Source organism: Crocuta crocuta, unplaced genomic scaffold, assembly GCF_008692635.1.
Source record: "Crocuta crocuta isolate KB4526 unplaced genomic scaffold, BGI_CrCroc_1.0 scaffold234, whole genome shotgun sequence".
NCBI classification, from domain to species: Eukaryota; Metazoa; Chordata; class Mammalia; order Carnivora; family Hyaenidae; genus Crocuta; species Crocuta crocuta.
Window position 1 is genome coordinate 417,232 of NW_027529647.1, and position 24,651 is coordinate 441,882.

The 24,651-nt window shown below is 53.6% G+C and overlaps 2 protein-coding genes across 2 annotated transcripts in view; one reads left to right on the forward strand and one right to left on the reverse strand.

Moving 5' to 3' along the window:
• Nucleotides 1-1,250: 1,250 nt before the first annotated feature.
• On the forward strand, nucleotides 1,251-9,494 carry NAGPA (N-acetylglucosamine-1-phosphodiester alpha-N-acetylglucosaminidase). The gene is given in 12 exon segments (XM_077762483.1): nucleotides 1,251-1,355; nucleotides 1,442-1,485; nucleotides 1,487-1,538; nucleotides 2,471-2,610; nucleotides 3,767-3,875; nucleotides 4,937-5,153; nucleotides 5,486-5,624; nucleotides 5,729-5,776; nucleotides 6,689-6,817; nucleotides 7,011-7,142; nucleotides 7,228-7,291; nucleotides 8,694-9,494. Coding segments are annotated over 12 exon segments (1,371 nt in total). The 5' UTR covers nucleotides 1,251-1,269; the 3' UTR covers nucleotides 8,905-9,494.
• Nucleotides 9,495-15,498: 6,004 nt separating this feature from the next.
• The window catches only part of SEC14L5 (SEC14 like lipid binding 5), a 42,409-nt gene continuing 33,256 nt past the window's right edge, over nucleotides 15,499-24,651 (reverse strand). Inside the window, exons 10-14 of the mRNA XM_077762754.1 lie at nucleotides 24,186-24,320; nucleotides 22,989-23,123; nucleotides 22,423-22,650; nucleotides 21,320-21,498; nucleotides 15,499-19,089 (exon numbers count right to left, since the gene is read on the reverse strand). Coding sequence (XP_077618880.1) covers nucleotides 18,981-19,089; nucleotides 21,320-21,498; nucleotides 22,423-22,650; nucleotides 22,989-23,123; nucleotides 24,186-24,320 — 786 coding nt within the window. The 3' untranslated portion in view covers nucleotides 15,499-18,980. The remainder of the gene's footprint in view (nucleotides 19,090-21,319; nucleotides 21,499-22,422; nucleotides 22,651-22,988; nucleotides 23,124-24,185; nucleotides 24,321-24,651) is intronic.

Consider the following 24,651-nt stretch of genomic DNA (forward strand, 5'->3'; position numbering starts at 1 on the left):
AAAATTCTTAATATTTAGGTGCACCTGAGTGGCTCAGTCAGTTGAGTGTCTGCCTCTTGATTTCAGGCTTAGCTCGGAGCCTGCTTTGGATTTTTCTCTCTCTCTCTCTCTCTCCTTCCCCTGCTCATCTTCTCTCTCTCTCTCTCTCTCTCTCTCGAATATATACTTAAAAAAAGAAATTCTTTTAAAACAAATTTTTAAAAAGTGTTTATTCTTGAGGGAGAGAGAGTGAGGGAAGACCAGAGAGAGAGGGAGACAAAAATGTGAAGCAGGCTCCAGGCTCTGAGCTGTCAGCACAGAGCCAGATGCAGGACTTGAACTCAGGAAATGAGAGATCATGACCTGAACAGAAGTCGGACACTTAACCCACTGAGGCTTCCCTCAAAAAAGAAATTCTCAATTTTTAAACGAAGATTTCTGCTAATTACGTTCTCAACGCAACTCGCCTGTCCGCTTCCAAAATGTCAAGGTTATATAAGACCAAGCCTGAGAAACTGCTCCAGAATCAGGGAGACTAAAGAGACATGACAACTAAATGCAGCTCCTGGATTAGCCCCTGGATGTGGGGGAAATAAGGACATTATACAGAAAACTGGAAAAACTTGAACCTGAACAGTGGATTAGTTCACAAACTATCAGTATGTAATGTCCTAATTTGGCCTGTGGTTATGTAAGAAGATGTTCTTGTTAGTAAAAGACGCCTGCAACTTGGTTGCCAAGTGTTCGGTAGCGGGGGCGGTAAGTATAGGAATAAACTTGACACGATAAACCAAATGAGACAAAAGTTAACAACTGGTAAAGATAAGCAAAGGCTTGGGGCCTCTGGGTGGCTCGGTCGGTTAAGTGTCCGACTTCGGCTCAGGTTATGATTTCACGGTTCGCGGGTTCGAGCCCCGCATCGGACTCTGTGCTAACAGCTCAGAGCCTGGAACCTGCTTCAGATTCTGTGTCTCCCTCTCTCTCCGACCCTCCCCTGCTCACGCTTCTCTCTCTCAGAAATAAACATAAAAAAAAAAAAAGATAAGCAGAGGCTTATTGGAGTTCTTTACGTTGCTCTTGCAACCTCTGGTGGGTTCGAAATTACGTAAACATGAATTTTCCCTCCACCATGAGTGCCACGCCCCTTCTGAAAAAGAAACAGAGTAAATTATAGGACCAGATCTCGCGATATCCAAAGGAGCCTGAACTACTCTGTCCCAGCTGAAAGTCGCCCCCGAAAGTCTTGAGTCACGTGGGGTGGCCCCACGTGATTGGAGGCCCGGGTCCAACATGGCGGCCTCCATGGGTCGCTGGCTTGTCTTCCTCTTTGCGCCGCTCGGCTTCCTCCGGGAGGCGACCGGCAGCCTCGGCGCGGGGTGAGTACAGCCCCCGAGGGGTGAGCCTGGTTCGGGAGGACTGCGCCGCTGAGCCCCCCGAGCTCACGGCCGCCCTGTCCCCACAGGACCTCCCGCGACGACGACTTGCTGCTGCCCTACTCCCACGCNGGGGCTGCAGAACGCGCAGTTCGGGATCCGCCGCGACGGGACCCTGGTCACCGGGTGAGAAAGCAGGGAGCCTTCTTGGGACTGTCGAGGGCAGAGGACCTGAGATTTGGGTTGTAGCCCTGGTGCTGTTTCAGGTCATCTAACAAAGCTGAGCCTCCGTGTCCATTCTGCAGAACGGGAATAGATACTCTTGCAGGGTTTGTTCATCTCTCCCGTGTCACTGAGCGCTTGCTTTGTGGCAGGCAGTGTGCTGCACGCTGGGGATATAGCAGTGAACAGACAGTCTTTGTCTTCACTGACTTCTGCCGTGACTGGGAAAAATAAACAAAAGCCAGGGAAATAGTTAAGATAAACTTAGATTGCTTATATGTGAAGAAGCCAGGAACAGGGTAAACCGATGTAAGTAGAGTATGGATTTTAGGGAGGGTGAACAGGAAAGGCCTGAGAAGGTGACCTCTGAATTGCGATCTGAAGATTAATCACAAGTTAGTCAAAGTCAGAACTGGAGGCAGACCACTGCTGTCAGAAGGAACAGCAAATGCTAAAGCTCCGAGGTACATAGAGGGTTGGTGTGTGAGGGACTGAAGGAAGAAGCAAAGTATCAGAGGATGAAAGGACTGACTTTGGTGACTTAATAACTTGCTCTAACCCTGGCTACAGACTTAAGTTGGAGGGACCAGATTAGAAGCAAGAGGCTAATTAAGGATTGTCAGTAGTCATCAGGTGGTATTTTGGCCAGAGTGATGACCTAGGAGATTAAGGGCTGTAGGATGAACTTGCGATCTGCTGAGAATGGTAGTTTATATTAGATGAAGTGTTAACTGGGATGCGTAGACTATTTACAAGGACTGCACTAAGGACCAGGATGGTTCCTGGGAAACGAGGAGGAATCAGGCAGCCAAGCCGAGGAGGGAAGGGTGGTGGGACCCCTACTAACCGCAGCTGTCCCTGCTGGTAAGTGAATCTCTTGCCTTTTCTGCGTCCAGGTACCTGTCTGAAGAGGAGGTGCTGGACACTGAGAATCCATTTGTGCAGTTGCTGAGTGGGGTCGTATGGCTGATACGCAATGGAAGTGTCTACATCAATGAGAGCCAGGCAGCCGAGTGTGATGAGACACAGGAGACAGGTTTGGGGTCAGGGTGTGGCACAGCCTTGTTGAGAACCTGGACCACTGAGCTGGTGTGGGAGGCTGTTCTTAAGTTTTTGAGCAAGTACTATTCTAGGTACAAGGTATCCATGGCGATTATGACAAATAAGGTCCCTGCTCTTGGGGAATACTTAAGAAAGGAAATAGTGACAGGAAGTGGTAAGTGCCTCTTTTCTATTGAAATTAAGATGAAAGGACGTGGTAAGTGCTTTCTTTCTATTGAAAGGAAGATGAAAGGAAGTGGTGAGTGCTGAGGAAGAAAAATAAAGTTGGGGGAAGGGGGATAGGTAGAGGAAAGGAGCTGTGAATCAGAATCCTGAGTTCCTGGGCCTGAGGCCCAAACCTGTGTGTTTTAACAAGCCTCCTGGGTGATTCTGATGGACACTCCAATTTGAGAAGCACCAAGATGTGGAATACTGAGGTGGGAGGGGATGCTATGGCCCTGATGTGGAGATGGGCTGTTTTAGACTGAGCACTCAGGGCAGGCCTCACTGAGGAGGTGCCCTAGATTGGAAATAGCAAACTACGGGAAGAGCTGAGGGGAAGCACAGTCCAGCCAGAGGGAACAGAAGGTGCAGAAGCCCTAAAGCAGAAAGTGGCTGCAGGGTGGTGAGAAGGGAGCCCCCAGAGATGAGGTGAGAGAAGCAGGCCCGGGCCTTGGATATTTGTGCTGAAAACAGTAGAAGCCATTAGAGGGTTTTTCCCTTGAGGCTGATATCACTTATTTTACACCTGCGAAGGGGCACGTGAGTGGCTCAGTCAGTTGAGTGACTTCAGCTCAGGTCATGATCTCACATCTAGTGAATTCAAGCCCCACGTTAGGCTCTGTGCTGACAGCTCAGAGCCTGGAGCCTGCTTGGGATTCTGTGTCTCCCTCTCTCTCTGTCCTTCTCCTGCTCATACCGTCTCTCTCTGTCTTTCAAAAAATGAATAAATGTTAAAAAAAAAAAAAATTACACCTGAGAAGAGCATTCTGGCTACATGTGGTGACTGAGTGGGGTACAGACGGGAGGCAGGGAGAATACGGATCTAAGTGAAATGGTGCAGAACGGCATCGGACTGGCAGAAGTTACAGCCAGAGCCCAGGAGGCTTCCCCAAAGAGTCAGGTGATCAGCCAGGCTTCTTCTCTTTTAGGTTCTTTTAGCAAATTTGTGAATGTGATGTCAGCCAGGACAGCAGTGGGACATGACAGGAAGGGGCAGCTGGTGCTCTTCCATGCAGATGGGCAGACGGAGCAGCGGGGGTGAGTGCCGGAAACTGGGAATGCCAGGCCTGGGCTGAGTCCGGCTTTGAGGAACTTCAGCCCACTGACAGCTGCCCTTCTGATTCCCACCTGTTCCCTGGGGATGTTCACATCCCTCGGTCCCCTGCCTTCCCGTACAAAAAAGAGTCCCTGTGTCTGCCCCGCTTCTGAGAACTCTTCGTCCTCTGCACTCTGCCTCTCCATCTCCCCAACTTAGGCCTCCTCTCTCCTGAGCTCCAGATGGGGTAATAGGAAGGAATTATGAAGTTAGCAGGGAGAAGACCTCTGTTTCAGCTCTGCCATCCACCAGCTCTGTGGCCACAGACAAGCCGTTCAACCTCTCTGAGCCACAGTTTCTTTGTGAAGAGAGTGTATTCGTCTGTTATTGCTGAGTAACACATAAGCACAAATAGCCCCTATTTGTTAGATCACAATTCTGTAGGTCAGAAGTCTGGAGGGCTCAACTGGGTTCTGTGTTTGAGGTATCCCGTGGACAAACTCAAGCTGTTTGCCAAGCAGGGCTCGCCTCTGGAGCTTCAGCGAAAGAATCCTCTTCCCAGCTCATTTGGGTTGTTGGCAGAATGTAATTCCTTGTGGCTGTAGGACTGAAGTCTCTATTTCCTTGCTGGTTGTCAGCCAAGAGAGCTTCAGCTCCTTCAGGCTGCCCACATTCCTTTGCATGCACGTACCCTCCCCATCTTCACCCCAGCAAAGATGTGTCTAGTCCCTTCATCCCCTTTGTATTTCCAAAATCTCTCACTTCACATTCTGCCACCAGCCAGGGAAAGGTATGCTTGTAAGAGCTCTTGTGATCCCATTGAGCCCACCCAGATAATCCAGGACAGTATCCCTACTGGCAGACAGCAGAGCCGTGTAAGATAACACAGTTGTGGGAGTGATCTCTCATTATATTCAGAGCTTCCAGGAATTAAGACAGGACATTACTGGGGGGAGCCCATTTAGAAATTTGTCTGCCATAGCAGGTGTGATGCTGTTCACCCTGGAAAGTAAGACCAGTTAAACTGGTGGACATGGTCAGCATTAACGCTCTTTTACTGCAGCATTAACCTGTGGGAGATGGCAGAGTTTTTGCTGAAACAGGACGTGGTCAATGCCATCAACCTGGATGGAGGGGGCTCTGCCACCTTTGTGCTCAACGGGACCTTGGCCAGTTACCCATCAGATCACTGGTAAGCATACCAGAGCCCCCTTCTTGAAGTCTAAGTCCAGGCCTGTCCCCAGCTGTCTCATTCAGCAAATATTGGGGACCTACTATGTGCCAGGCCCTGAGGATTCAGCAGTGAGCGGTAAGAGCTGAGATCCCTTCTTCTCTCTGCTTACCAGAAGAGTGTTGAATCATACATAGTGTATGAGTACCACCCACGCCAGTGAAAGGGGATTGATAGGTCAGGAAAGACCTCTCTGAGCATAACGGAACCTGAGTTGAGATCTAAAGGTTGAGGAGGCAGCAAGGCCGGGCTGAGAGATCCTTCTGGGCAGAGAGAACAGCATATGTAAAAGCCCTGGGGTTGGAGGGGCGCCTGGGTGGCTTAGTCCGTTAAGCATCCGACTTTCGCTTAGGTCATGATCTCGCGGTTCGTGGGTTTGAGCCCNCGCCCGACTGCAGCGGCCATGGGACCTGTGTGGAGGGGCGCTGCCAGTGCACGGGGCACCTCTGGGTGGGCGCTGCCTGCGACAAGCTGGACTGTGGCCCCTCCAACTGCAGCCAGCACGGGCTTTGCACTGAGAGTGAGTGGGGTCTCTGGGGAGGCAGCTGTGACCGGGGCTCCCAGCTCTTGCTGCCCTGGCCCTGCCTGGGCCCTCACCTGGCCGCCTTGGTCTTGTCTTGGCAGCTGGCTGCCGCTGTGAAGCCGGATGGACGGGGTCCAACTGCAGTGAAGGTAAAAGCCACCAGGCCACCTGCCTCCCCAGCCCTGGACACGTGGGGCGAGGGCACGCGTGGCAGCCACTTTTATCAGGCCTCCTGTTTCTTGCTCTCACCTGACTAAATCACTGCGTTCATGTCCCGCGGCGGCCACAACAAACTCCCCAGACTGGATGGCTTAGAACGACAGAAATTTATTCTCTCACAGTTCAAGAGGCCGCAGCTGTGAAAATCGTGGTGTCTGCAGGGCCTGCACTGCCTATGAAAGGTCGAGGGGAGCCTCCTTCCTGCCCCCTCCAGTTCCCCGTGGCTCCAGGCATTCCCTGGCTTGCGGCCAAGTCTGCTTGCGTCTTCGCACCGCTTTCTCCCTGTGTCTGTCTGTCCCCTTCCTTACATGGACCCCGGGTCATTGGATTTAGGGCCCACCTAGGGTTGGACATAGTTCACCCCACTGCATCCACCCACAGTTTGAAGTCCTTCAGGGCTTTCTTCTGAGTTAGTGGAAGAAATGAGCTCCTCAGCCAGACCCGCCAGGGTGCTCCAGCCCCTCCCCCACTCGCTGACCCTGCTCTGCTCCTGGAAGCCCCAGCTTACATGCCCTGCCCCTCAGGGGCTTGCCCGTCCCACTCCCTCAGGGACCTGCTGCGGCACTTGGCCCCATCCCTCCTGCGCTTGTCGTCGCTTGTACTTCCACCTCTGCTTTCTGTCTCACTGGCCACCTGCCCAGTAGACACGAATCTCCATGAGTGCACAGCCGCAGGGCCTGCCTAGAAGTAGAATTCTCCGTAGCTTTCTGTTGGAAGAATATGTGAGCCTACAGGGCCCCTTGGGGTGACTGAGATCTGTCTGCAGTCTTGTCGGCCCCCAGCCTAGCAAAGGCAGGGCTGGACTTTAAAAAGATTCCCCCCCTCCTTTCCCCCCCCCCCAGCCTGCAGCAACGGCTCCTTTGGGGAGGACTGTGTCATGAAGTGCCAGTGTCAGAATGGAGCCCCCTGTGACCCAGTTGGGGGGACTTGCACCTGTCCTCCTGGCTTCACTGGACACGCCTGTGAGCAGGGTAAGCTAGATGGGCCCCAGGTCGGCCCGGGAGGAAGTGCCACCCCCGACCACCTCCAGGGTCTAGTCTTGGGGGTGGTTCTGGGGAGCACTTGTGCTTCAGCCCAGCTCTGCACACACCTGGGCCCCATCCTCTCAGTGCAGAGAGAGGCCCTGCCACCCAGGCCTCCCCCACTTTTGCCTCCTCTCCACAGAGTGTCCCCTCGGCTGGCACGGGCCCGGCTGCCAGAGGCGTTGCGAGTGTGAGCACCAGTGTCCGTGTGACCCCCAGACTGGCAGCTGCAGCCTGGCCCAGGCGCCAGCCCTTAACAGCATCCTCTCCCAAGGTATGGCTCCTCCCAGAGCCCTGGGGGCCGGAGGGGGCAGAGCCCTCCCCTCCCAGCCTCTCAGCCTCTCCCTGGTGTCTTACAGTGAAGCAGTGTCTCCGGCCATCTGAGGCCACCCTGAGGACAGGAGAACTCTCCCTTCTCACCGGGTAGGAGATTCGGTGGGATTTGGGGTGGGGGTGGGAGGAATCCCCCCTCCCTCCACCTGTGAGGTATGGCCTCTGCTCAGGGACTAGGCAAGGCTAGTAGGTGGCCACTGGGCATCCAGGTGACGTTTTCCATTGTGAACACAGAGAGTCACAGCTGATGCTCACAGTCACTGAAGTGCTCCTGGGAAATGGTGAGAAGGACCCCAGGCACCACCCCAGCTGGAGTTGAGTGGGGCAGGGTGTGGGGTTCCTCTCCCTGGCTGTGAGACTCATGAGCTGTTGGCTTAGCTCCTGGTACAGAAGCACGAAGCCCTGAAGCCATTCACGTACTTTCTCAGGCACCTCCCTGCGCTCCTTACGGTGGGCTTTATCCCTGTGGTCTAGTGCAGTGGGTCTCAAACGTGAACTCCAGGAGGGTGTATTCAGAGAAATTGCTGGATTCTCTCTCTGAAGTTTTTGCTTTAGTAAGCCTCGGGCAGAGCCCGAGAATATGCATCCCCAGTGCTATCCCAGATGATGCTAATGCTCCTGCTGTGGAGACCCTGCTTTGAGAACTTCCCAAAGGTAGTTCTCACCTCATGGCCCAACCCCGGGTGCCGGCCCAGCCCCGCCCACCTTGGAGGTGGGAATCAACTGTGGGTTTGAATGAAAAGCTCCTGGCACTGTCCTGTATGGGACAGTCTCATCAGTAATGCAGATCCCAGGTCCCCCTTGGAGGTCCTCACCTGGTGAGTCTGGGGTGAGGCTCTGAAAGGCCAGAGCCACACCTGAAAAAAAAAACTTAGGCCTCCGTCTTAAGTTCAGGCTCCTCAGATGTGAGACTGAGCTCTTCCTCCCCAGTGTAGACATCGAATCCATTGGCACCTGCCGGCGAGGGAAGGGGAGTCATAGGGGTCTGACGACCATGACTCCCAGCAGCTTGCTGGTGTCTGTTTGCATGGAGGGCTTTGCCAGAGGTCACATGAAGGGACGCAGGGACCATTAGAAGACCTTGCCAGCTCCACACGAGGGTGCTTTTCTCCCCACCCTGTCTGCTGTGAGGTTTCTGGGACGAGACCAGCCTTGGTAGTTGCATCAATTAGGTCCCCAACTGTATTTTGTTCGGCCTGCATAATTTAAAATTTTTAAGATTTATTAGCATCGTCTGAAAATCAGTAACATTGATGTTAAAAAATTATTTTTCAATATCAGGATGTGGCAGTGCTGGCCTGCGTCCCATGTGGTGACTGTCACTGCTGGAGCCTGTGTTTGGAATGTGCCCCTGGCTCTGCCAGGCCCATTTGGCTCCTAGACAGTCCCTGGAGGGCCCCGACTCTGTGCCTGTCTTCTGGTGGAGGAGGAGGGAAACCCCTCACGCACTCCCCCAGCAACCGCCCGTTCTGGCTTTCTCTTCTGCACCCAGGACCACCTGGCTGGCCCTCACCCTGGCCCTAGTTTTCCTCCTGCTGATCAGCACGGTGGTGAACGTGTCCTTGCTCCTTGGTTCAAGAGCAGAGCGGAGCCGGCATCTGGATGGGGCCTACGTTTACCACCCACTGCAGGAGATGAATGGGGAGCTCCTGGCCGGGGAGAAGGAGCAGCACAGTGATGCCCACAACCCCTTCAAGGACTGAAGCCGCCAGCTGCCCGTCGCGGCCTGCTCTGAAGGCTCATTTCGATACGGTCTGGCTTCCGCAAGGGAAGTTCCAAGGCCTCTGACCATCTGGGTGATCTCAGCCCTGGTGCCAAGCCAAGCTTCTGATAGCACCTGTGTCTCAGCCCCTCACCTGACCCTGGGCCCTCACTGGGTCGCCTGCCGTGACCCATGCAACCCTAGCAATACAGTGCTGCCCAGAGAAACTGCCTCCTGCCCTGCCTGCCTCCGTCTGCTGCCCGTGAGGCCTGCTCCGCTGCCAAAGAGCCTCCGGCCTCCTGAAGCAGGAGCCGCTAGCGATGGAACTCACCGTGACCGCACCATGACCGAGTGTCAGGGTCCAGCCAGTCCCGCTGGGCAGGGGTGGATTAAAGAGACGATGGCCACGTCACGGGATCCTTTTCCACAGACCTCATTGTGGAATTTGCCAATTAGAATTCTATTTCCTATCATAGGAAGCTCCTTGGAGGGGACAGGGGATGAAATCATGTTTACAAGCTTTCTATTTTGGCATCCAGCCACCAAGAGAGTTTTTCTATCACTTGAATAAATTGATGTAATAAAAGAAGCCCCCGGGTGACGTCTGAATCCTGAATTGTGGACTTCTGGTTGTTCCTAGGTCTTGTCACGTGGGGCTATTTCACCTGAATCGGGTTATGAAAAGGCATCCCCAAGTACTTCGAGTTCCCTGATCTATTTGCTTAATCCAGGGCTTCTCACTTAATGGTGCACACGAGTCACCCGGAGATGTCCAAGCGCCGATTCTGGCCCAAGGTGGGAGACAGTCTGAATCTCTAACGAGCTCGGGTGAAGCCCTGTGGAGGCTGTGGGTGTCTGGACCACATTTTGAAAGGAAAAGGTTTGGTCCACACTGTGATTTAATAGTTACCAGCATATAAAAGTCAAGAGATTAACAACTTCAGATTTCTGGTTTCTTTTTATTAATCTGTTTATTTAGTTGTGAGAGAGAGAGAAAAAGACAGTGTGCACGCAGGGGAGGAACAGAGAGAGGAAGACAGAATTCAAAGCAGGCTCCACGCTGTCAGCACCGAGCCCAATGCAGGGCTCAAACCCACAAACAGTGAGATCATGACCTGAGCCGAAGTCAGATGCTTAACTGCCTGAGTCACCCAGGTGCCCCTGGTTTCTTTTTAAAAGAGGCCAAGCCAGGAGCCCCCGCCAGCGCCTTTCCAGGGCAACATCTTGCCAGAGCTGAGAATCCACAGTCCCCGTCTGGGCCTGCCTTCACCAGCTCTTCACACCCTCCTGTGGCCTGCCAGCCCTGTCAGTATCCGAGTTTGTAACCCGTGGCCCCAGAGGGTCTCCAGGAAGTGCCTGGCAGCCCCCTCCCCACCCTGCCCCATGGATGTATATTACACTGTGTTTAGCAGATATTTTAGGATGGGGGATGTGCTCTCAGCAGGTCCTCAGATGGATTCATGCACATTATGAACTGAATATGTCTCCCCAAGATTCCTGTATTGAAGTCCTAAAACCCCCGGGCCCCGCCAGCCATGTGATGGTATTAGGAGGTAGGGCCTTTGGTTTGATTAGGTTTCAATGTGGTCATGTGGGTAGTTCCCTCGTGATGGGATTAGCGCTTTACATGGAAAGAAGAGCACCCTCTCCGCACAGTCTCCCTGTAAACGCACAGTAATCTGGCAGCTGTCTACAAGCCAAGAAGTGAGACCTCACCGAGAACTGGATTTGCCGGAGCCTTGGCCTTGGACTTCCACCCTCCAGAACAGTGAGAAATAGATGTGTGTTGCTTTTAAGCCGCACAGTGTACGGTATTTGTCATAGCAGCTTGAGCAGACTGAGACATGGTATAACCTAGTAGTTACCCACTGCTGCATAACCAGGGCAAAACTTGGCAGCTGAAAACAGCAACCAGTTACTGCAGTTATTGCTTCTTGTGGAAGAATAATTATTTTTCATGATTCTTGGGCCAGCTAGGGGATTCTCTTGATGTGGGCGGGGATCAGTGATTTCAGCTGGGCTCATGGGTTGGCCTGCAGTCAGCTCATGGGCCCACTGGGGGCTGGCCTGGGGTGGCCACGGCAGATGGGCTGGCTCCACCTGGTGCCTCATCCTCCAGGAAGCTGGTCAGGCTTGGGGTCCAGGTGGGGACTGTGATCCTGCAAGAGAAGTGAACCTCGGAACTGGTGTGACCTCGTTTCCACCACGTTCTGTCAGCTAGTCCCCAGATTCAAGGTGAAAAGAGACAGACTCCACCCCTTAGTGAGAGGAGATGCAAAGGGACGTGAGTCCAGGAGGCTAATCGAGCCCATCCTGCGGTCCATCTACTGTACTGCTGGTCTAATTTCACTTCAGAAAGGAAGAATTTGGTTCAGAGAAGTGAAATATCACAGGCTAGACCTCAAGTTCCTGCAGGGATGTATCTGTGGGTCTGTATGTCTCTTTCTGCCTCTCCCCCAAAGATGGAGGGATAGACGAGTTGAGAGCCGCTGTGTCAGCCTCTCCTACTCCCTCCAAGATGCTATATTTTGGTTCTACAGTGGGAGCCACAGACCAGGTTGTCGGTGTCCATAGGCACAGCTGATCCCGCACCTAGTGAACCGTCACCCAAAGGCCACGGTTGACCCCCGGCCAGGCTGCTGTCATTTCTACTTCCTACCTCAGCCCCTCTTCTGGGTTTGGGACCCAGGATGGAGGGAAGGGAGGGGTGGCATTCACAGCATGTGCCGGCATTCGAGGGCAGCTGCTTATTCAAGGAAGCAGGCAAAGGCTTCACGTTTTAACTCCTCCTTCCGGAAATGGAAACAACCAACTTCACATGTTCCTCCAGGGACCTTGTGTTTCAGCTTCACCCAAAAGTCTCACTGTATGTTTTACTCTGTTTTAGCCCACAGCTGGCCCCTGGGCCGCTTGGATGTTTGGCTCCCTGTGTTCAAGGGTAGGAAGTAGTGACGGGCGCTTGGAGGAATTCCCAGCAGCTGTGAATCACAGCGACGTATTCCTAAGCGTGGATGCGGGTCAGAGGGTATTCTCCAGGAATGTTCTATGATTGCAGATCCTGTCCCAGACCCATTGCATCAAAATCTCCACGGCAGAGGGCCTGGGAATCTATAGGGAGCAACTCCAGGGGTTCTGAGGCAACAGGCAGTAGAAAGCCTTGTCCGGAAAGCTCTGACCTCTGCAGAGGGCATCTCTGTCCTTGGCTGTGCCGGCAGCTGAGTTGGGAAGGTACAGGACTGTGCATGGGCTTGGTGGGTTTCAGCCCAGAGGGAGCTTAAGAGGGTATGTCATGGTGAGCCAGAGGGGTCCCTGGCTCAGTGACTAGGATGCATTCACCCTCCCTGTTTGTATGGGGGTATTGATCATGCCTGTCCAACGTCCAGTCCCTGTCCTTTTAGTAAATGCCCTGTCTTCAGCTGGATCCTTCCCACCACCAGAACCTGAGACGAGGATGTGAGGGGAAATAGTCTACTTGGGAGGTGACCCCAAAAAGCCTTTTTGGGGGACAGGGATATGAGGTGGGGAAGGAAAGGCAACCAGTACACAATGCATTAGTGAGTGGTTCCCCGCTGTGGGCAGCCAGGCTTGAATGCCTGGGGATTCTGGGAGGATGCAGAGAGCATCTTGGAGTTGGGCTTCCTGTGGGGTGTTTGTCAGCCAACACACTCATCTTGGGTTCACGGCTCCTCCTGGGAGGTAAGTCCCTGGCACTTCCAGCCTGCCCTACACGGGGGCTGAGTATGCTTCAGCAACCGGAGGTAGCCTTGAGAAACTCGCAGTTCCTTCCATCCAGATGCCTCGCGGTGGTAATGAGAATACCCAGGGAAGGTGGGCAGGACACAGAGCCATGGCTGTGAACCTCCTTCCCAGTGCCTTTAGAGTGTTACTTCTCTCCCATTCTCCATCATTCTGGTCTGGCTAGTACCATCCACTCCCTTCAAGTCCCAGATGGCATCAGTGGGTCAGAGATCGGCATCTATTCCAGTCAACTCATGAAAGCCCACCCTGGAACTTCTAGAATTTGGGGGAAAAAAACACTTTTGCTGGGATTGCCTACCTGCCAGAGTGTGGGCCACATGGAGAAGGAGAGTGAAGCCAACATGGAGAAGAACCGAATCAAGAGAGGGGACATGATTTAAGGCCCTGGATCCAGCTATACCTGAAGCTAGTGTCATTTTGGGGCCAATTACATGGACCAGTAAATCCCTATTTTTGCTTGAGGCACTTTGTGTTGGATTTGAGGGTCTTTGGCAACCCAAAGAGTCTGACACCCATAATGCACTGTTCTGGGAGAGGCACATTTTGGACTCAGGCATTTGCAGAGCTTAGGACATGGACCAGAAAGAGAAAAGTGTTTGAGGTTCTGATAGCTGCCTCTGGCAGTGGGTAGAGTCATGTGTTGACACAAATATACAAGAGCTCAAGTCATCAAGCTTGGGGATTGCTGGTTGGGGGTTAACATGGACTAGTTATGGCAGTGCAAGGATCTCTTCTCCATCTACCTCCATGGTAGTGATGGAAGACCCCTGGGCACAGAACATGGACCAGATATCATGGTGGCCTGACTTGGAACCCCCAGGGTCCTGTGTGTTGCGCAAGTTGCCATGGTGACACATGGCTGCTGGGATACTCTGTATAAAACTTTAGCATGGGAAAGACTCCAGAAAAAGGTTCCAATCCTGGGTTCAGTGGGTGGGCTTTCAAAGGCTCTTAGGAACCCTGAAATGGAAACGATTCAAGTGTGATGCCCACAGCTTTCATTGTATTTGCAAAGGGGGTTTCTGTCCCGGAAAACTTTGGGTTCCAGGGAACTCTTAAGTCAGAGTTTTCAAATTCTGCTTTTTGGTTACCCACGTTCCTCAGGAATGCCTTGGTGGGAGAGGGAGGCACTGAAAGGAGGAGTGTAAAATGGGCTGGGGAGAAGTTTAAAAGCCACAGCCACTCTGATGTCCCTGAGTACCTGGCGCTTTTCCTTCCGGCTCTTTCCAAGCCCTGCCCAAACTCCCAACAGCCTCTGGTGCCCTGAGACCTGCCTCTGTGGAGACCCCAAGGTCTCCTTTGGATGTGGCCCCTGGCCTCAGAGGAAGAACTCGTTCCAGACACAGCTTCTGAGCCACAAGGGAGCCCTGGTGTGTTCTTCCCTCTCTGGGTGCCCCCCCCCCAAGTCCCAGGAGGCTTCCTGGGAGGCGATTCTGCCCAGGACAGACGTCAGCAGTGAGTCAGGGCTCAGATCTGATCCCAGCTGGTTTGCCCCAGGGATCTCTGTCTTTCTCAACACCCGGCACATGTAGGAGTCAGCTGGCTGGTCCTTTGAGAGCTCTCGCCCATAGAAAGAGAAATCCATGGAAAAGTCCCAGAGAATGAATGCATGCACTGTATCAAAGCAGGCAAGGGCTGCTTCCTCTCCCTCAATTGGATGAGTTGGGTGGGGCTGGGTAACCGAAGCTGGTGTAGACAGGTGGCCCCTGTGCAGTCACACAAAAGAGCCACACCTCCTCTGCTCCCCCAGGTGATAGTCTTTGGCCTCTTGCTCCAAAACAAGAGAGCCTTTTCAGAATCCCATGATGTGTGTGGCAGCCAGCACCCCAGCTCCGTGTCCCAAGGAAGCTCACAGGAAGAACAGGTGGTGCCCTGGACAGGACCCCAACCCCATGCCCAACCTCAGGACTCTGGCTGTCTTTGTAAATAACGCTAGGACTTGGGTCAAACCCCAGGAACAGGGGAGAGTGGCCCAGAAAGATGGACACCTGGATACCTGGCATGTTGAATCCAGCAACCCACCCTCGAGATTCCAAGTCGCCAATGCTGAGTGGGCCCAGAGATCTGCATTTCATACCACTGATAAACTGCACATATATCTGCTTATGCATCCTATGCATATGCATTGGTTTGTTAGTGTCCCCCCCCCATCATTAATGTCCACGCAGAACCTCACAAGGTGACTTTCTTTGACAGTAGTCTTTGCAAATGTAATCAGTTAAGGATCTCAAGGTGAAATCATCCTGGATTTAGAGTGAACCCTAAATCTAGTGACTGGTGTCCTTATAAGAAGGGAGGCACACAGGGAAGAAGCCATGTGAAGACAGAGGCGGGGATGGGAACACTGCAGCCACGAGGCAGTATCCTCCCTTAGTGTCAGCAGGGAACACCTGTCAGCATCTTGGTTTAGACTTCTGGCCTCCGGAACTGTGACAGAATCGATTTCTGTTGTTTTAAGCGACCAAGTTTGTGGCAATTTGTTACAGCAGCCTTAGAAAACTACTACTGTATATCTGTGCTTCATATATAAAAATGTGATACTTTGTGTGCATCACTGCACCCCCAAGAACCAACTCGCGATCCCTGGAGGGTGATATCGCCCATGTTGAAAATGCTTTTGGGTCTTATAAACAACAGCGGAGTAATTCTTGAACAAACCCAGGGAGACCTCTAGGGTTTCAGGAAGTGGACAACTGAGGTATACCCAAATCCAAAACGTTTAATGCTTTTGGGTGGAGCAAATGATCAGGCGAACAAGGAACATCATGTTTTCCTGCCTGAAACAGAGTGTGTGGAACAGAATTAAAGTAGTCTCATCGAATGATTTGTTTCACAGGAGAAGCAATTCCAGAGTGCAGGGAGGGGGAAAAAAGGTCTCAGAATCCCCTTCTTTCAGCCTGTAGAGAGAACATTCTCCAGCTAGTTGGGGGAATGTTACTCCAAATGATGCTCTTCCAGATTAGTGGATTTGCCCAGAAAACGCAAGTAGTTTCTAAATGGGAAAGTAAGAGGAAAATAATATCCTGACACCCACTTTCCTCCGGATGCTCATGGTGCTGAGCCTTCTGTCCTGTGAAGAACAGTCCCAGGCAGGCATCCTCAGGAAGGAATCTGGAGTGTTTGAACGAGAAGCCTTTAATCATCAGGATGACCTCTGATGTTTGTCATGTGCTTCCTGTGTGCTGGGCACTGGGTTGCGGACTCCACAGCTGCTCTTATTCGCCCTACTACAACCCAGTGAATGAGGTAGGCGTGTCCCCCATTTTACAGATGAGGAAACTGAGGCACAGGGGAGTTAAGTCACCTGCTGGAGGTTACACAGCTACTGAAAAGAAGGCTGGGGCTTGAACCCCACCACGTCTAAATTTTAAGACCCAGGCTTCTAAACACAGTGCGTGAGCAGGGTCCTATTGCTAGTGGGTTGTTTCTGTCCTGCTCACCATGGGTTAATGAACAAGATAGAGAAAGAAGCCGAGCCAAGGAGCTTCTAGCCCTGGGGTCTAGGGAAACACAGAGGTCAGGAACTCAGCAGCCCTTCCTTAGATTTTTAATTTCAAGCCTCCCAAATGTAGGAGAAACCCGGTGATTGATGACGCTACGGCATGGACCCCAGAGACCTCCAGCAAGTGAAGGGGACTGCAGCAGACGCTGCCGTGGCCGTGTGCTGCTTCTGTGGCCCAGCTCCCCTTTTCCTGGGGTGCCCTCCCCTCCCCTATCTTGTTGTTGCTTCTGGAGGAAATGTCAATCACAGGACCCCCAGCCCCATGGCTGGTACATCCATAGGAGCAAGTACTAGGCTGGAACAGGGCCAGTCAGAGCCTTCTGTGGGATGGGCCGGAAAGAGAATGTCTCTCTCAGCCTTCGAGATTGCGAGCCCTGTGGTTGTAGGCTGCGGCTGCTGCAGCCACCTTTCCCACCAGGTGGAAGAGAGGATGGGGCCAGTGTGAGAAGAGATAGAGAGCCAGGAGGCCTGGGTGAGGTCGAGAGGATGAACATGTGCGCCTGAGGACACTGGGCTCCTGGATCCAGCCATACCTGCAGCAAGACCACCCTCAGCCATCCCAGTTACAGGACCCAGGGAAAATTCCCTTTGTTGGCTTAAGAAGTTTGAGCTGCAGCTTTCCCAAGGGAGAAAGAAAGAGCTCTCAGGGGGAGAAATGAGAGGGTCTGAGTCCCATCCCTTTTGTCAGGGCTGGACTGCTCACAGCAGATCCAAATAACAGTTGTCAAGCCACGTATAACCCCAAGTCAAGGAAAGGCTTCTCCATCCTTCCCTGGTGCTATTCCTAGACAGTTAATGTGCGGGGAGTGACAGGGCAGCCTACCTGAAAATGCTTCTAGGGTGCACTTGGGTTTTAGAGGCAAGCTAGGAATTCATCAGACAGGTGAAAATCACAGATTCCTCAGTGATAAATGCCTAGTGGCATGGGAGCAATTAGCTTTGAGAATGTCTCCAATCTCCCCCTGCCTCTTTCCCTCACGTGCACATGCACCTGGATGCAGGATGCCGTTCTGGGAGTTGTTCCTATACCTGAGGAGCGAACGGAGGTGGGTGAGACCCCCTCCCTGCAGGGAGGAAGGTATCTCAGTCCTTGCTCTTTGCCCTGTCACGCTGAGACTGCATGGAGGCATGGACCCCATGGTTGTAAGCCCACCCCCTGGGCCAGGTCAGTGACTGCAGGTGTTGCCCACAGATGATCCCCAGCTGTAAGCAAGGCTCCGTGAGAAGAGTAACACGGAGTCAGTCAGCCCGAGATTGGCCACCCAGCTGCTGAGGGAGCCATGCCAGTGTGGTCCCTCCTAGGCTGATAATGTGAATGAGTGTTGGGGACCAGGTTGATAGAGGGTGAGGACTGGGGTGGCCCCCACCCAGGGGACACAGTTGTTTTGCTTTACATGGCAGCAGTGGCCCCATTTTGCCAACACTACCAAATACCTAAGGGAAGCTGGACACCCTGATTTCTGTGTGAAATGCTACAACTTTCCATTCTCTCTTTAGGCAAAAACAAAAGCCCTCTCTGACTACAGTCTGCTGACTGGTAACCTCTGGCTCGTTACCTTTTTTTGGAGCCCAGGAAAAGAAAGGAGAAGTGTCCTCAAGCCCCAAGGATACCCAAAACTCTCCCATACATGAACTCAGGGAAAGTCTATCAAGAGCTGCTGGTGCCAGGGGTCAGACTTGCCCTAGGGCAGACACAACAAAGTCACAATGTCCTCCTCCCCACAGGGGACTCTGATGCAATGTTGAGATCCTGGATCCAGCCTTACCTGAAGCAAGAGATTCTGGTCTGGCCAGTTACGTGTGCTCATGACTGGTTACCCTTTTGTGGGGCTCGCTGTGACTTACAACCAAAAAAGTCATAATTAAACTGCTCCAAGGAAAGAAAAGGGCCTCCAGGGGAGTTTAATGGCAGCCAGAGCCGCTTCATCACTGCCTGGGCCTCTCCACCGTCCTCAGGTCAGCGGTGCTCAGGTTTCCTTCCTAGCCAAGCTCCGGGAAAATGGATTTCAGATCCAGGGTGGGCTGCTCCCCACAGAAAGTGGAGCCTGTAACTCATATAACTGCTCACCATGCATGTCTTGGGACACAGGGCATCGCTATGGAATCAGAGGTGAAAGCCGATCATTTCTGCCTACCCAGAATTCTTTCCCTGTTCTCGTCGGGTACCCCAGTGTTCCTAGAGGCAACCCCCTTGTGATTTTCAAGCCAGGTGGTCTGGCTTCAGGAGCAGGCATGTAGTCCAGGCAGGCCAATCACTGAAACCCCATCCCTGTATCATGATTGGTCCAGATGGGACACAGGACCCTGCTGACCAGTCTGTGTTCTCTGTTCCCCTCGCAACTGTGACTGGTTCAGGGACCAGTGTGGGGCCCAGGCGGGCCGATTCGACTCAATTCTGGGAGGTTGGATGGAACTTTGGGGGAGAGAGGTTCTCTTCCACAACTGAGCTGGGGGAAGGGAGGGAGCCTAATGGTGATGGGGCCCTCCAAGTGGGGAGGGCACCTGAGGAGGAGGCTGCCCCAGGGAAAGCAGAGCCAGAGGTGGAAGGAGGTGCTGAGCCTGATGACATCCCTGAGCTCCCAGACCAGGCAGACCCAAAGCTGGCTGACCCACTCCTTGGCTTTTTCTTACATAAAACCCAAAGGAGATGGTTCTGTCCTTGCATCCTGAAGAGGGCATGAGCTGGATCACTGCCTCTGGCTCCAGATGCCCCAACTTAGTGTCCAGACCCAGGGCTGCAGCCCACATGGTCCCAGACCTCACGGGCACTTGAAATGTGGGAGGCGAGCGGGCTGCTCCACAGGGCTCAGTCCTAGCTATCTGGAGACCAGGGGGCTGCTGTGGGATTGGCCAGAAGAGGAGGAGGTGGTGGCGCTGAGCTGGGAGAAGCCGCTGGTACAGGATTCCAGGCTGGACATGGAGCCCCTGGGGAGGAAGGGCGTTGTATGCACATTACCTTCTGGCGTGACACAGCCCTGGGGCTCACACACAGCAGTGGAAAAGCTGGTGATGCTGCAGATGAGGCCCCAGGGCTCTTTCTACAAGGCGGGTAACCACCCCAGGCGCAGAGGGCAAATGTAGAGCAAAATGCAAGTGGAGTTATGGTGAGAAACGAGGCTCCACCCATTTTCCTGTCCGCCCTCCCCCCAACCCCCCCCCCACAGAGCCCAGACTACCAGTACCATCCAGGGTCTTCTCTGACCTGGGGATCTAGCATAGCCCGGGCAGTTCCTGACCCTATCTCTAGCCTCACCCCACCCCACCTCTGCAGCCTCCTTTCAGCTTCTCTGACACTCGCCTCCCACGTCAGGGAAACTGTGCAGGTGTCCACCTGCTGCCAGAAGCACTTTCTCTCCCGCCTGCTTCATTTAGTTCACTCCTACTCCAGACTTCAGAGCAGCGCTCTCCAGGAGAACCTGTGAGATGATGCCGTGCTGTCCAGTGCAGCAGCCGTCAGCCACACGGGGCCCCTGGGCACTCAGAATGTGGCTCGTGTGGCTGAGGAACTGATTTTTTAATTTTATTGAGCTGTAATGGCTAAGTTTACATTGCTAACCTGTGGCTAGTAGCTCCCAATTTGGCCAGTGCAGACTTAGGGTCTGGCTACTCCGAGTGTGGTGTAGGGACCAGCACCACCAGCCCCTCCTGGAGCGTTAGAGCTGCAGACTCCCAGCCACCCCAGAGCTGCAGAATCTGCATTTTGACAAGCCCCTCGCCACACACACACACACACACACCCCGATGTGTGTGCACGCCACCTAGGTCTCAACTCCAATGTAACTTCGCAGGTACCTCCCCCACATCCCCTGCCCACCTCATGCCAGGGCCCTCGTCTGGTGCTGACAATACCCTGTATTGAGGCTTCTGGCACCCCCTAGCTGTGTGACCTTGGACAAGGACCCCAGGCTGGAATGCCTTCATGGCACCCACTGCTGCTTATAATTACACACAGGTGTGATCGTGTGGTCTCCTGCTCTGTCTGTCTGGTCCCTCGGGGCCTGGCCCAATGCCTGCCTCTGAGGACACCCAGGAACTAGCCCTTGAACTGGTTTTCTTGTGAGGCTGTTGAAGCAGGACAGCAAGGCTAGCCCACACTGATGAGACCAGACAGGCTGGCCCAGGCTGCCCCCTCTAGGCCTCCACCTGCCATCCAGGAGGCCAGCAGCCCCCAAGGCTGGAGTTTACATGTCTCTCCCCTGCACTCCTGCCCAGCAGCCAAAACAGGCCATTTCCCAAGGAGGAAATCACCAGCCCTCCCAGGCTGTGGGGGTCTCTTTGGAGTAAAGACGCTGGCCCAGTGTTTCCCGCACGGGGCTGCATGTGCCCCTAGAATACTTGGAGTGCCACCTATGACGTGACACCCTCCTGGAGCCTCAATTTGACTCCGTGGTAAAGAATATCAAGCATTATTGGTAGAAGGACACTAAGATAGACAAGTCATGAAGCAAGATGCAAGATCACATTTGTTTTTAAAAGATAAAATGTAAGGCCTTAAACTCTCCATCTCCTGACCCTGTTTCATTTTTGCTACCAAGTGCTTACTGTATGCCTCAGTGAAGGGTCGGCTTCCCCCCACTCTTTCAGCTTTATGACAACCCCATGACGTAGGATTTCAACCGTCCCCATTTAACAGATTGGGAGCCTGAGGCTCAGACAGCCTCAGTGAGTTTGCCTGAGGTCACAGAGCAACCAGGAAGTGCTGGAGGCCTTAACCACTACACTTCCCTGCCTCTCTGAAAGCAACACTTGGAGAGAGGTGTCTGTGAACATTCTAGAACAGTCCAAACCCTGTTTTATGGATTTCTAGGAGTCTGGGGAGGTCCAAATATGGGGGTCTTGGGCCTCCCTTCCCCCACCAATCAATCTGGTATGTTGGACTTCTGTCCAGGGTTTCATTTAAAGGGGAGATCCTGCAGCTGAGGCAGAGTTTGGACATTGTGTTCAGTCTGGTTGCTCACACAGGTGCTGAAACACTGGAGAATTTTAACAATGCCAGTGCTGGGGCCCTGCCCCTGGACAAGCTCAAAGGTGAGTGGAGGTGAATCTAGTGGCCCCAGCCCAGAAGGAAGGGGCCTCATGAGTGCTGGGCACCTGGCCTAGAGGGGAGTCAGGGAGGGCCCTTCCTGCCCAGGCTTCCCTCCCCAGCCCCTCCTACCTGAAGTCCTCAGACGCCAGCACCTCATAGTAGTAGAGGAGTTTGCACTTGGGGCCAGGGCTGTGCAGGGCCGTGAGGACGTCCTCCACGCCTGGGAGGCTGCAGGCCACATTGCCCGGGGGGCTGTGCATTTGCCACTGGAGCAAGTAGGTGCCAGGCCAGCGGGTCACATGGGAGCCCTGAAACACAGCAGCCACACCTGAGGCTCTGGTCCTCCTGCGGACGGGAGCCCCTTACTGAACCAATCCACCAGCGGGTCTTCCTCTCAGGGGCCTCCCGAAGTCATCGTTGACCCCTCTGCTGTTACCCCCATATCCCTGGGCACAGAGAGCCTCCCTCTGAATGTGGCGGGAGTGCAGGCCTGGAGTGGAGGATTATGGTTGCACGGCAACAGGTGCAGTTGAATTAAATGCCTGGACTTTGCTGGGCTTTTGTTCTGCTGAGTGTGGTTTGCAGATGAGATCCAGGCGGGGACTGGGGCAGAGAGCTGGCAGGTTGGTTAGAGTTAGTTGAGGGCCTGAACGGTGAGAATGAGGGCTGGCAGTGCTGGTGCGTGAGGTGCAAGACAGCCTGAGGCTCAGGGAACCTTCGGAGAGATCTGCAGTGCTCCCCAGAGCTTGTGTGTGCAGTATGGCTGAGCGAGAGAGCGAGCGAGGCCAGTGATGTGAGACAAGCACTGGAGAGTGGAGAATGCGGGGGGCTCATGTTCATGTTCCACAGCGCATATGAGTTCTGTTTCCAGACTTAGTGCATCTCTGTTGCATAGTTTCTGAAGCTCACACGTCAGAAACCACTGAGAGAAGGTGAGGGATGCAGAGTCCAGGCCTCACGCCCAGAGGTTCTGAGTTACCCCCCAACCCTGGCATGGGGCCTGGCGACCTGCATCTTTGACAAGAGTCCCAGGGGATTCTGAGGCGGGGGTCCTGGGAGGTCCCCAGAGTCCCAGATCTGCCTGGTTCTGTCTTTCTCCCCGATCATCCCACAGGGTCTCGAAGGCCAAAGGCCAGATGCAGTTCATCTACTTTGGTGCTCCCAGAACCCTGGCACACCGTGGACACTCAGTCCTGAGTGATGAATGAACAAATGAACAAAGGAATTCGTACCTGGATGCTCTCCCCTTCCCGGCAGACAAGGGGGGCCTCCACGCGGCTGTAATCCACACCTAGGACCCAGCCTTTGTCTGTCAGCTGCCCGTCGGCCCTGGCCCCAGGCTCCTGGGGTCCAGGCCTGGGCACCTGCTTGCTGTGGTACAGGCTGAACACCACGTCCCCTCTCAGGATGTCAAAGTCCCAGGTGATGACTGACTCGCCCTCCAGAATCTCCACGGCAACCTGCATGGGGAAGGGCATGGTCTGAGAGTCCGACCTGGAATCCCACCAGGAGTGGGGAGCGGGGATGGGGGGTCAGCTGCAGTAGGTGCTGTGGGTGCCCACCTGGGCCTTCATCTGCCCACGTGCCATGCTCTGCACAGCCCAGCACTCCCCTGGGATCAGGCTGGGCAAGACTTGGCTACACCACCCCTTTGCTTACACCCGTCCTGGGCTACCTTACAGGTTTCTCCTGAGAGCTCACCCTAGCACAAGAACCCTTATCTCAGGCTCTGCTTCAGGGGACCCTGACCTAAAACCACACAGCAGCCCAGTGGGCCCCCCAGGCCAGTTCCCAGCACCTCATGGGGGGCGCCTCGGAGCACGCTGGCCGACTGGTAGGTCTCTCTCCACTGCCGCAGCTGGTCCGTGTGCTCCTGCTCCTCTTCTGTAAGGTAGAGGGATTTGGGGACCAGCCCTCCTTCGGGGACATTACACTGGGGGATAGAGACAAAAGTGGCAGGTCAGGACCCAGCCGGCCTGGCTGACCCACAGGAGGGTATCTTGTGACCCCTGAAACTGCACTTACAACAGTGGCCCCACAGCGAGTAGGGTACAGGGGCTCTCATGATCTCATTTAATCTCCAAAACCACAATGCAGTAGGAACTCTTAATTTTTCCTGTCACAGAGGAGGAAAATGGAAGCCCAGAGAGGTCAAGCCACTTGCCTGAGATCACACAGCAGAAAGTGGCTGAGCCTGGACACAAACCCACATTTATCAGGGCCCCTAGGCTCATATCTCTTATTGCCATGCTGGCCTTACAGGCCCATTTGCTAAACATAAATCATGTATAGGTATCTCAACAGGTGGAGAAAATGGACACGCTTGGCAGAATTCCTAGGAAATGCCTGTTTTTACTCGGAAATCATGTGCGCTTCGAGTTTGGTATTGTTAGTGGAGGGAGAGGGGCCTGCCCTCCCCCAGCCAGATGAGATAAGACAGTTGTGACCCAGGGTCACCCCTGCCTGTGTCATCTCAGTCCCAGGGGGAGGCAGTAAAAGGGGTCTGTGGCTGCCTACCCTTGAAGCAGTTGGCCCATCTAAACACTCCATGAGGATGTGGGTTGGGAATAAATCCCTTTGGGTACACAGGCTCCTGGGTCCAGGCCACTGGGATGTTTGAGTCACCTCTCTCAGCAGCAGAGGGCGCAAAGTCAGCAGGTAAACTCTGACTGCTGCCTAGCAATGAACTGCATGGGGAATACTGGGGTAAACTTTTGACTGGCCTGGTCTCTGGTCTTCTAGAAACTTCCATCTGATCACTATGATTGAAAACCCAAAGAAAGGCCCCTCCTTTGGACAGGATTCAACTCTCTTTGGGGAAGCTTCTAAAACAAGCCTTGCCCCCCCAAAAAAGAAAGCATGGCCTCTCCAGGTACCAGCACCCACACAGGACAGAGTCCCCCCTCCAGCCTCCATGGACCTCTGCAGCCCTGCCCCAGCAATCCCTGCCCCCCTCCCCGAGGCCACGGCCCAGGGCCTGCAGCCGCACACTCACCACACACTCTCCCCCTAGGAAGTCGGGGATCACTTCTCTATCTAAGTAGTCCACGAGGCCTCCTGGGCCCTGATAATTGCTGCCACTGTAGATCAGGAACTTCTGCCTCGTGTTCTCATTGATGAAGGGACTGATCTGAAGTGAGGAAGAGGAGACCAGAGGGAAAGGTGATTTTCGTTTTTTGTGTGTTACTGAGACGTAATTCACATGACAAAGAATTAACCATTTTCTCTCTCTCTTTTTTAAGTTTTTATTTAAGTAATCCCTACACCCAACATGGCTGGGGCTCAAACTCAGGACGCTGAGATCAGACATCACATGCTCTTCCAACTGAGCCAGCCAGGTACCCCAGAATTAACCATTTTAAAATCAACAATTCAGTGGCTTTTAGTTCATTCACTATGTTGTACGACTACCACTTTCCTGTCATTCCAAGACTTTTCTTCACCCCAAATGGAAATTCCAT